The 12,554-nt window shown below is 37.1% G+C and overlaps 1 protein-coding gene across 8 annotated transcripts in view; it reads right to left on the reverse strand.

The window, feature by feature from the left end:
* Positions 1–2,506: 2,506 nt before the first annotated feature.
* MPP7 (MAGUK p55 scaffold protein 7) overlaps positions 2,507–12,554 on the reverse strand; it is a 256,591-nt gene continuing 246,543 nt past the window's right edge. For all 8 annotated transcript variants that reach the window (XM_055275011.2, XM_055275006.2, XM_055275012.2 and 5 more), the window contains 4 exons: positions 10,866–10,959; positions 9,708–9,816; positions 7,720–7,863; positions 2,507–5,571 (listed from right to left, as the gene is read on the reverse strand). In XM_055275011.2, the coding sequence (XP_055130986.1) occupies positions 5,392–5,571; positions 7,720–7,863; positions 9,708–9,816; positions 10,866–10,959 (527 nt within the window). In that variant the 3' untranslated portion in view covers positions 2,507–5,391. The remainder of the gene's footprint in view (positions 5,572–7,719; positions 7,864–9,707; positions 9,817–10,865; positions 10,960–12,554) is intronic.

Here is a 12,554-nt window from a genome sequence, read left to right on the forward strand (position 1 = left end):
CAATCTTTGCTAAGTGAAAAGTAGATATTGAGAATGGCCTGAGTTGCTCATGAATACTGTTTCAAATTAGGAGTGCTTTCAGCAGCAAGGAAGCAATGACTTAAACCATCAGAACATTTTTTTTTTTTTTAATTTAACAGTTACAGGAAGGAAGTCCCAGGATTGGTTCAGCAGTTCAGTATTATGGATTTAGGATCTTTTTCACTCAGTCATCCTTAGTACATTGGCCTTCATCATCCTCTGATGTAGGGTTAGGATTATGGCTGTCATATTGACAAGCATCACAACTGTGCATCTCAAGCAGAAAGATGAAGGCAGGACCATAAAGGATTTTCATTTCATGCAGTTGTTTGTTTAAATCAGGGAAATGTGTCTTTCTCATAGCTCCTCCAACAGACACGACCTTGAACTGGTAGCATGACTAGCCCAGATAAATCACTACAAAAAGGAGATTATCATGATTGACTGAGGCCAATCTTGAGTAGGGACTGGAACTCAGGCAGACTTAACAGAAAATTTCATAGTATGCTATCTAAGGTTTTTGTACATTTCCGATAATAGCCATTGTTTGAAGATGAACCCACTTATACAGGCATGGATACATCAAGTAGTATCTGACTAAAGCAACAGTGTTTTGAGAAAATTATTCGCCAACTGCATGTGCATAAGCATGAACAATCACAATCACTTCTCTAATTACCCAAATCTTAACCTGTTCCCAGCTTTAGCTCAAATTACAGAAACACGATAAAGCACAATGCAGTGGAAACAGCATGGAACTGGAGGATGCCAGGCGACATTCCAGCTGATTCCACTGCTCATCACCAATGTCACCCTGGGCAAGGTACTCCAGCCCTGCTGCTCAGTTTGCTCCACTGTAAAATATGAAGATAATATCTTCCATGTAAGATAGTTGTGGGATTAAATAAGATAATGTATGGAAGTTATAAACATGTTCTATGATTAATAAGTACAATTTGGCCAGGCAGTGATTAGGCCTGTGTGTGTGTATAAGATAGCTGTTACAAAAGTAAAATATTTACTGTCCTCTGGAAGCTTAAGTGTAACTGAACACACATTTGGGGATAAAAGGGTGGCAGTAGAAGAAACAGCATTAATACAACTAAGGGACATTTCTTTCTAATCGTTATCAGTTACATTGCATACCCAGTGGTTAAAAATAAAAATTGGTTCACTTCCTACTGGGGATTACCTAATTACCTAATTAGTCCCTGATGTGTCACTTGGTAGGAAACTATGAAATTAAAAAAAAAAAAATGATAAAGCTTCTGACCAGGCACGGTAGCTCACGCCTGTAATCCCAGCACTTTGGGAGGCTGAGGCAGGCAGATCACGATGTCAGGAGATCGAGACCATCCTGGCTAGCACGGTGAAACTCCCTCTCTACTAAAATTACAAAAAATTAGCCGGGCGTGGTGGTGGGTACCTGTAGTCCCAGCTACTCAGGAGGCTGAGGCAGGAGAATGGTGTGAACCCAGGAGGGGGAGCTTGCAGTGAGCCGAGATCACACCATTGCACTCCAGCCTGGGCAACAGAGTGAGACTCCATCTCAAAAAAATAAATAAATAATAAAGCTTCTAATAAATTATTTATTGTAAACTTCCAGTGGGCTTAATAGGGAAACCGTTGATGTAGGGTGATTGAGAATACTTACACAGCTAATTTTAAATTGTGTGATGTGATGATAATGACCATTATACAACAGGAGCTCACAATTATTGAACACTTCTGTCCCAGGTTTTGTTCTAAGTATACATGGATTCTTTCATTTCATGCCCACACCAATCCCATGAGGTAATCACTGTTTTTATCCCTGTTTTTTTCTGACGAGAAAATGAAAACAGAGTGGTTCAGTGTTTTTCCCAAGGCTGCAGAGCTGGATACAGGCAAAATCAGAATGTGAACTGAAGAATTCTGACTCCAGATCCCATGCTCTTAAATGCTTTTAAATGCTCTTAAGAGCAACCTTTCTGTGGATGCACAGCTGGGGCTAACTGGCTCAAGGACTGAAGCAAGGCCAATGCTAGCTAGTTTGCATAGCAGATGACAATCTGTTCCTACATGCACAGGTGAAAAAGTTGAGTTTCGCCCAGCTGGAGCTCAGGAAAAGGATGTGTGTGACACTGATTCCTAGTGGGGAGGAGAGAGAGGAGGTGGGGAGTGGGGGAGGTGTGTTCCCATCATTGATGGTCCTAATTCTTCCTTCCCACTGAGGTTCTCCACATTTTTAAATTGCTGGACTATATGGGTAAGAACAACACTAGTGAATTCCATCTCTCCAACAGCCTTGATGAAAGCAGTGTTTGACTGAAAAACATATGAAATTTAATTTTAGACATGGCAAGTTCAATTACATCACTTCATATCACAGTAGAAAATAGAATTTGTTCTACCATGGGAAATAGTATAATGGAATAGATCAGAATAGTAGTATAATAAAATAGAATATCCAAGTGCAAAAACAATTTTCAAGTAAGTACACACATTGTTTGAAGGTACTTTATTAAGATCAAAGATTTTTCATTACATTTATTTATAAATCCTTCCTAGTCAAAATAAAATAAATAATAAAAATCTGTATCTTTAAAAAGAACATAGTTTTGTTAAGTCTGAGAAGGTTATGTTTGTCAATTTCAAATTATTACAGTTTAGATACATTCAATCATTACACAATACCAGGAAGGTCAGCCTTAAAGATACCAAGAACTTCCATATTGGTCAGTAAAATAAGGGTAAAAAATTAAATTTTAATTTCACCTTTTTATGTTTAATTGACTGTAGTCAATAACAGGAGTACAGAATTTCCTTTTTGATCTTGAATTTTAAATACATGAATTTTAAAGACTGAACATTCCTCTTCTCTTACATAGTGGCTCCAACTTAGGGAGCTGGCTTCTGGAGGGAGGAGTGCTATTCTCCTTGCTGGAGAAGGAGGTTGGGGGAAGAAAGTACAGAATTCAGGGCCTTTTTGCTGCCATTGTCAATGAACTCTCGGAGTTGGCCCTGCCTTGTTAAATTTTAATCAAATATCTTTCTAAGTATCAAGATGGCCATGTAAACACCGTTTTTAAGACCATGTCTACTGGCTGGGCATGGTGGATCACACCTGTAATGCCAGCACTTTGGGAGGCCAAGGCAGGAGGATTGCTTGAGCCCAGGAGTTCAAGACCAGCTTGAGCAACATGGCAAGACTCTGTCTCAAAAAAAAAAAAAAAGTATACTACCTGATTTCTAAAATTGCCAAAGTGCCCCCTTTTTCCTCCATTGTTTAAAAAATATTGTTCTAGCTCTGCCCTTAAGGTCTGGACCTTTCTTTTTTAAAACGTTATATTTTTATAACATCTTATTATTACCACCACCAAAAAAGGACTCAGTTTCTCCCACTTTACACTGTATCTCTGTCTCCAAAGTAAATAACTGAAGCAATTATCTGCAATTTTTTTAAAATGTGGGTATTTCAGGGTAAAGAATTTGGACTGCCTAAATTACTCAGGTGATTGCCTGAATTATTACATATTTCCCATCATTCTTTGTACAAGAAGTCTTGATTTATAGAAAATTTCAGACAATGTTCAAAGAAGGAAATATGCTACCCAAACAATCTACTTAAGACTTCAGATTGGCAACCCTCCCTCTTTCATTTTTTAAAAACAAAATTTCTTGCTATTTAATTAATACATTTAGAACTCACTGTCTGGATCATGTTGTTATATAACACTGAGTCTGATTATCTATTTTGCTGTGACTATGTGTCAAGGCCATTGGAGTGGTTTTTGTCTCTGTTTCTAATCTGAACTTGACAAGTATGAAGGAAAACCAGTGAATAATGCTATCGAATGTGCAGTGCACAGATCGCGCACTTGGATCTATCTGTGTAAAGCTCAAATATTTACATGGAATGTTGACCATGATTTATAAAACTACTCTTTTAAATTAGGACAACTTGACATACAATCAACTTATTTTATGAATAGCCCCATTTGATATTTAAAAAAATATGCCTTTCAAATATTTCATAAATATATAAAATTTTACTACATTCTATTTTTTTCACATGACATTTAAACTCTTTACAAATCAACAAAAAATAACATTTTTTTTCCTCTTTGAAAGTCACAGATGCAATGATTTTCAACTGGCAGGGCTTCACTGCATGCAAGAATGGCAGGATATGCTCTCTTATAGAACATATAGACATTTCTAGCATTTTGAATTATATAATTCACTTGCTGAAAATCAGTAGTATCAAAGAAAAGTGAGAGATCCCATCTAAATATTTACAATATAAGAGTCTTTCTTAAACTTCTTTAACAATGGCAAGATTAGGATGGTGTCTGGACAGTGTTAACAATCATTTTGATGACAAAGAAATAACATTACATGAAAAGTTTTCCAAAATATATCCTAGAGCAATTTAAAGGGGTGATCTATTGCACACAGATGAAAAATAATCTTTAATTATATCAGTAATATGTAAAACATGTTTTACATGTTTTAGAATAGAAATCCTTCTTCTAATTTATTGGACAAAACCAAAACCAGCTAAAATAACATTTTGGATGACTTCATAAATTGTCTTCTGAGGATTTACAAATAAAAATATCCTTTGTAATCATTTCTTGCCACAAGACTACCATTCTTACTAATATTAATCCCAAAGGAAAGGCTTCTAGTTACATATATAATAACTGTTAAAAGTCTACTTTCCCTTATTAAATGTTGTTGAGTCACTGACAGGTACTCAAAAGGACTTCTCAAGTTATACGATGAAAGCCATTCACTCAAGGTAAAATTTCAGTTACTCCTTTAAGAATTATTTTAAAACGCACACACTGTGAATGTATCGCGAATATGTAAGAAAAAGTCTACACTTTCCAAATAGTAAGAGGACGCCTTACTGCCTGCCCGGCTAAATCTGTGATGATCCACCCAGAAACAGCAAAGCTGACCTGTCTGTCTGGAGCTGCTCATGGCTGCTAAATTGATACCTTCAACAGCTAACATTCAAACTCGACAGCAGCAGCCACACCTGAGACCAGCAGAAGCGCTGAACTCCAATACATACTAAGCCTCTAGCTAAGTCTCTCTGAAAACTTCAGCCTCATCTTGGAGATAGAGCTGTATTAAAGACAATGAGAAGGTTTGAGGTTTTGCTTAGAATACAGTACTGTGCATATTTTGATTTCGGATCTTATAACACATGGTGTTTGAAATAAGGCTGTAAAAACATATAAACAAAACCAGCATTCAACTTGAACCAAGATTGTACATCTATGACAGTGATACAGATTTAAAAACTCTACTACCAAAACAGTAACTGATTTCATCATGCACTCTATAAAAAAAGACGATTATGGAAATTTCTCTTAGTTATGAATGTAACCAGCTCACTGGCACCCAATGGGTCTCTGTCTCTAATTTGTCAAAAGTTGTTTTGAGCTCATTGAATGCCACGGTGAGGTCATCATTTATTATAATTTTGTCAAAAAGATGACCATATTGACTTTCCATTATCTGTGCAGATTTAATCATTTCTTGAAAATCTTCTTCCTACAAAAGGAAGTATTAAAAAAATAATTGGTTAACCAGGCCATTACCTCACTTCACATCAATGCAAACATTCTACAATTGGTTTACCTAATGCTGTTCTGTGTTCAGTCTTTCCCCTCAGCCAGAAATAAAAGTCATCCTCTTTAACCACAAGTGCTTCAGAAGCCATAATTTCTAATACTATTTCTGTGATTTGCTTGTAACAAAAAACTACTCTGGCAAGAGTCAAAACTCCTGCCTTAACTGAATTGCAGGATAATGAGTCACTAAGTCATCATTATGGGGAAATGTCAGTATTAAAATAGCTATTGGAGAAAAGAATTGTTTACACTGATGTTTTGGCTGCATTATTTATGCTTATTCATAGGAAGGAATTTATAATATAAACTCCTTTTTCAGAGTTGGGCAAATTTGTAAAAGGATGATTACCATGTTTTTTGTTTTTTGTTTTGAGACAGAGTCTCACTCTGTCATCCAGGTTGGGGTGCAGTGGTGTGATCCTGGCTCACCGCAACCTCTGCCTCCGGGGTTCAAGCAATTCTCCTGCCTCAGCCTCCTGAGTAGTTGGAATTACAGGAGTGGGCCACCACGCCTGGCTAATTTTTGCATTTTTAGTAGAGATGGATTTTCTCCATGTTCACCAGGCTGGTCTGGAACTCCTGACCTCAAGTGATCCACCTGCCTCGACCTCCCAAAGCGCTGGGATTATAGGCATGAGCCACCACGCTCGGCTGATTACCACGTTCCTTCGATGTCTCATTAAAAGTGTTTCAGGAGCCTTCGTGTCTCACATTTTTAAAGCCAGGAAGTATTTTAGTTGGCTATATAACATAAATGTAAGAGAGCCAAATCCTAAGAATATGTTATCCTTTCTTATCTTCGTTGAGAAACCTTTAAAATGTCTAAATAGTACAATAAATCTTTATGTTGCAACATGCTGAAATAATTTGAGTCTGCATTTCATTGTCACATAAGATTTCACAATAACAGAAAATTTAATTTTAGTGTTGATCAAGAGCCTGAGTAACTAACATCGTATGACAGTACCTACTCAGAACGGATATGTACTGTTGGCATATAAAAAAAGGTATTTATCAAATACACTGGGAATCAGAAATGTGATATGTATTTTGTAACCACAATGAACAGTTCATAAATAAATATAGACTAAAGTTAATGATGAGCTAATTAAGAGGGGCAAGAAAAAAATAAGCTCTTGAAATTTAATTTCTTTGCTTTTGATTTTTGGTCCAAAGGTAGAATATATTAAGATTAAGAAGAAAAACAATAAAAGGTCTTGCCAGAAGCCATTATAGTCATGAATACACCACAATCATCATTTCCAATAACACTCATAGAAAATACAAATATTATTGCTGAATAATATTGGTCTACTTATCCTATACCCAAAATAGTGATTTTCTTTTGCTGTGCTAAATATAATTGTTGACACAAGGAGACAAGCAAGGCAAATTATTAAATTTTTCATTTGGACTCATAATGAGTAACAGTAACTGATGATATTTTTAGCTTTAAAAATAAGGCTGCTCTGAAAATTAATTGGTCTAGATTTTAAACAAATGTTCAGCCTACAATAGTATGAAATGTTTGCATAATAGCATACAAAATAGTTTTGAGTCAATTGAATATGAAGATCCATTCACCAAAGCACAAAAAGTGTAACTGTTCAAAAGGTATGTACCTAAATACAATTCTTTCACTGATTTTTGTATCTATTATTTTCTTCCCGAGTACATGCAGCTGTATATATGTTTTCATGTATACAACTATATCTTACATCTTATCTACTGCTTATATCTTATCTCCAAGCTTTTTGTGTTGTTGAGACAGGGTCTCACTCTGTCGCCCAGGCTGGAATGTAGTGGTGTGATCTCAGCTCACTGCACTCTCAGTCTCCTGGGGTCTTGTGATCTTCCCACCTCCACCTCCCAAGTAGCTGGGACTACAGGTGTGCAACCATCATGCCTGGCTAATTTTCACATTTTTTGTAGAGATGGGGTTTCACCATGTTGGCCAGGCTGGTCTTGAACTCCTGGACTCAAATGATCCTCCTGCTTCGGCCTCCCAAAGTGCTGGGATTACAGGTGTGAGCCACCACACCTGGCCCCCAAGCATCATTATACTTACTGTGAAGGGCTTTGCAGCACCTTGGTCATCTCTGCTTGAAATAATCTTTGCATTTTTTCTTGTTTCTCTCAGACGCTCTATTGATGGAGGCTTTATAAATATCACATAGGGCTTAAATTCTAGTGTCCTTAAATGCTTCACTGTCTGCAAGGAAGAAAAGAAAGTTTTCTCACATTTCTCCATAGCATCATGAATTACTGAATTTTCTTTCTAAGGAGAAAATTCCTCAAAATTATTCTTTAATTAAGGTCAGTCCTTTCAATATATTATTATTCAATTAACTGTTGACAATTAAATATAACAAACACTTCTGAAAAGAAGCTGGGGAATGTAACTTGGCATTTTAAAATGTTCTGAAATACATCATAATTAACATTGAACAGAAGTGACTAAAAATATCACAAAACTGGTTTTTAGATCAAATACTCCAAAGGTGTGATGAGTTAAATAACCTTCTGTCCACAAATGTCTTCCAACCATCCCTTTGAAGCCCCTTCCTGATTGCAGGCAGGAGTTCTCCTCTTTCACCCTATCCTTCAGAGTGCCCTACAAGGGCAGCCTCCTGGTCTCCGTGATGCCTGTCCACGTTCCTTCATCAAATCGTTGATGTTCTATAATCTACAATTCTGGGGACCTATCTACAATGTGAGAGCTGAAAGTTATTATTCATGAGCTGATACTACATTGTGGGAGTCTGAGAGCAACTGGACCTGGGACACCAGCAGAGAGGCTCTGCATAAGCAGGACTGTCCCATTCACTGTTGGCGCCTGATATGGTTTGGATCTGTGTCCACACTCAAATCTCATGATGTAATGTAATCCCCACTGCTGGAGGTGCAGCCTGGTGGGAGGTGACTGGATCACAGGTGCAGTTTCCCGGGGTCTAACACCATCCCCCTTGGTGCTGTCATCACAATAGTTCTTGTGAGACCTTGTTGTTTAAAAGTGTGTGGCACCTCGCTCCTCTCTCTCTCTTCCTCCTGCTCTGGCCATGTGAAGTGCTCACCCCTCCTTTGCTTTCTGCCATGATTGTAAGTTTCCTGAGGCCTCCCCAGAGCTGAGCAGATGCCAGCATCATGCTTCCTGTACAGTCTGCGGAGCCATGAGCCAATTAAACCTCTTTTTTTTTAGTAAATTACCCTGTTTCAGGTATTTCTTCATAGCAGTGCAATAAGGGACTAACACAGTGCCCAAGTCAGGAGTCAGCCTTCCTGATTCTTGAAACCCTTTTAGCCAGATTCATCTTCCTTTAGAGGTGCAAAGGGCTTCCGCAGGTCATTCTAGCATTTGGAGGTTTTCCACCCCAGAGTACAGCCATCAGTGGAGGGAGAAACCATGGTCCCTGGGGGATGAGGAAAATGCTGTGGGCTGGGAATCCGTTGGAAGATGTATGGTTTGATAGGGAATTGAATGGCCTCATCCACTGAAGTTCTCAGTTCAGAATGTTCATAATGGAGTTTCCAGGATGACAGGTGCAGACATGGCAGTTGCAGTGGGGCTTTCATTCAGTACATTTCCTGCAAAATGCCCTTCAGTTCTAGTGGGGGATTATTTGCTAGGATATATACAGAACCAAAGTCAAAGACTTGGAACCAAAGTGTCCATTGTTAAAAATTACAGACACTGATACTAATACATAACACATAAGAATGCATTATGCATGTAACAATGTGATGTATTTTTTAAAAATACAGAATATATAGAAACATCTAAGAGTTGCTTTACTTGACAAAAACTGAATATAAGTAAGAGTTACAAACACAGGTCTTGGAGCTTCCTCCACTTCTCTTTCTAATAATATTATGGGCTTTTCTTTTTCTCTATCAAAGATGTCTCAAATTATATTTAAATGCTTTTGCCATCTCAGAAAAGCCACATATATGCCAAAAGTGAGTTGACTTCATATTTATTTCATACTGAAATGCTCACATGAGGTGCTGTAGATGACATGGGTCAGAAGGGTATTGAATAGTTCATTGTTTACTTACATGAGGCTGAACATCCAACAAACAAACTTTGTTTTTAGCAAGGACAGACCGAACTGAGTCTATACTTGTGCCGTAGTAGTTGTTTTTATATTCTCCATATTCAATAAACCTGTAAAAAATTAAATGCATTGGAATCATTTGTGAATTTAAAACAATTATAGCTGGCAAGATAAAATTCATAGGTAAAAGACATTTCTGCTGAACACGTAATTTTTTTAAACGATGTTTAATAATATAAACAGAGCCAAGTATTTCAAAATGTCAGTTTTTAAAAAATCTTTTATTTTACATTTTCAAATCAGTAACACTTGCTTAAATTACACTTAAGCAGAAAAAAAGTACTTTAGTCTAGTAGGGCTCTAATGTTTTCCATCACCCCTTATTTTTTCAGAACTAACGCAATGCAATAAAATGGTGAATAAGCCAAACAACAGAAACTACTGGAATTTCATTGCACGCTACAGAGTAACCCAGCCCGGCTTCAGAACTAGAGGTGCTGGGTGGTGGCTAATGGAGCCAGGGCAGCCAATCATGTGCTATAAAAACACAATCACTGCGCCAAACGTGAAAAAAGCATTTCGATGTTTCAATAAAATCCCACAATCCTGCATTAAAACACATATTGCTTCTGATAGCCTAAAATATTTGTGCCTCAGCAGATGGAAAACCTGGGCAGGGGGCATTGGGGTGGGCTGGGAGCTAACTAGAGAAGATGGTACCAGCAAGTTAATTATCATCATTTCAATTTTTTGAAGAGCCAACGAGAGAATGAGATGCAGGTGTGTGAAGCAGACGCTGGAACTAGTGATATACTACATAGTTGCTGGTTTTTGAAGTAAAATTCTATCCAAATTACATGTTAAGATTCAATTAGTGGGCTGGAAGGAGGTCAGAGAAAGACACTTGCAACCTTCCTTCATTCTGCAAAACAGTGTCTACGTATTTTATAGAAATGAAGCAAATCCAGGTTACTAAAAAATTAGAGGTGAAGATTAACAATAATTACCAACCAAATTATTACCTTTTCATCTGTTTCAAATATTATTATGATAATTAAAATACACTTCAAATGGAGGAGAACTCTCAGTTGTCTAAAATTGGACAGGCATGTGCTTATAAAAAACAGTCACATGAAAATTCTCAAAAATGTCCACATACTTGTTATTTTGTACATCTGTCTCAAACAAATGCTTGGAAATGAAAATGTATTCAACACCATCACTCTCCTGGCTTCTTCTTGCTCTGGTGGTATCTATGATTTAATGAAAAGGAGTTTAGAAAAGCCCACATCAGCCACCTTAAGGAAAATGCTAAAAAAGAAATTGAGGGTATTTCATTAGTTTTTTCAACAGGATTTAAAAATGTATTTAAAAAGCAAATTAGCTAATAAAATATAGTAAGCTGTTATAAATCCAGATTTTCCACTGGTATTAAAATTATATTGATCTGAAGATGGGTTAAAAAGTTAATTGCATTGTATGTCTGCTATTATTTGCTATTTTGAAGGCTCTCTAACCTGATATAAGGGTGTTAAACTCTTGAGGAAAAAAACCTTTTTTTTTTTGCAAATAATATGCTTATTATCTTTATTGATCTTCATTCATTAAAGCAAATCTATTAACCACTAAGTTGTTAGCTAAACTCTGAAACTGTCTGACTCTCTTCCTCTCATGGGACATAGTGGGTATGCCATCAAAGTTTTGTTTTACCAGCCAAGTGAAGCCAAATACTTCTGTGTGCTACTCATTCCTCCTTTGCAAAGTTATAAATAGCAGCATCTTAGAATACTATTGAACTTCTAACCTTTCAGTAATCTTGCCTAATTATTTATTAATCAATTAAAATGGAGCAGAAAATATAGGATTCATTAAAACGACAACAAGAACAAAGCCCAAGGCACTCCAGTGCTGACATGGCAAATGTAAACCCACTACAGGCCATCCTTCCTGCAGATCCCAACTAAAAATTATGGACGCCAAGAAACTACCTGAACACTGTGAAAATAAGTAAAGCAGGTAGACTGTAGAGGGGAGTCAAACTGCATGGGGAGGAGTTTAACTTTATTTTCCTCTTAGCTTTGCCCCAAGGGTGGGAATCCTTCACAGAGCAGCATGGTAGAATCTGCAGCTAAATGCCAGTAGAAGCCCTAACGTTTTGGTGCAAAGAACCCGGGGCGAGGCAGGAGGAGAAAAAGTCCCTGTGGGTTGAAAAGTGTGGAGGAAATCCAGGAGAGAAGAAAGCCAGAGAAGAAAATACTTTAATTCTGTGCATGAGTCAACAATAGTCTAAGAATCCCCTCTGTGCTACATACATGCAGTTCAAACTCAAACCAGCAATGGCAAAGGCCTTATGAACTGAGAGTGGAATGTATAGGTTTCAGCCTAACCCCTGAATAACAGTATCACAAAACATATCTAAGCCAATGAAGAAAAGGCTTAAAGAACTGAGCTGAGATCTGAACCATGCACACAAGTCTTAGACTAATCCTTGCACCCTAACAGAGCCAAATCAATCTAACAAAGTTAAGTGAGATAAAAGAAGATGGCAGCTAAAATAAAAACATCAACATTCTCCAGAATATGGTAACAAGACCTAGTGTTAATACAATATTATATTCACAATGTCCAAAATGCAATCTGAAATTATTCAACATAAAAAAAAAAAAACTGACCAATTTTCAAGGGGCAAGATAACAGATGGCAACCCTGAATGACCTGGAAGTTGGATTAGACAAAGTCTTTCGAGCAGGTACCATAACTATGCTTGAAAAGGTAAGGGAAAATATACTTGAACAAAAATATAAATTCTTAGCAGAAGAACAGAAACTATAAAGAAAAAGACAAATAG

This window comes from Symphalangus syndactylus, chromosome 4 (assembly GCF_028878055.3).
Source record: "Symphalangus syndactylus isolate Jambi chromosome 4, NHGRI_mSymSyn1-v2.1_pri, whole genome shotgun sequence".
NCBI classification, from domain to species: Eukaryota; Metazoa; Chordata; class Mammalia; order Primates; family Hylobatidae; genus Symphalangus; species Symphalangus syndactylus.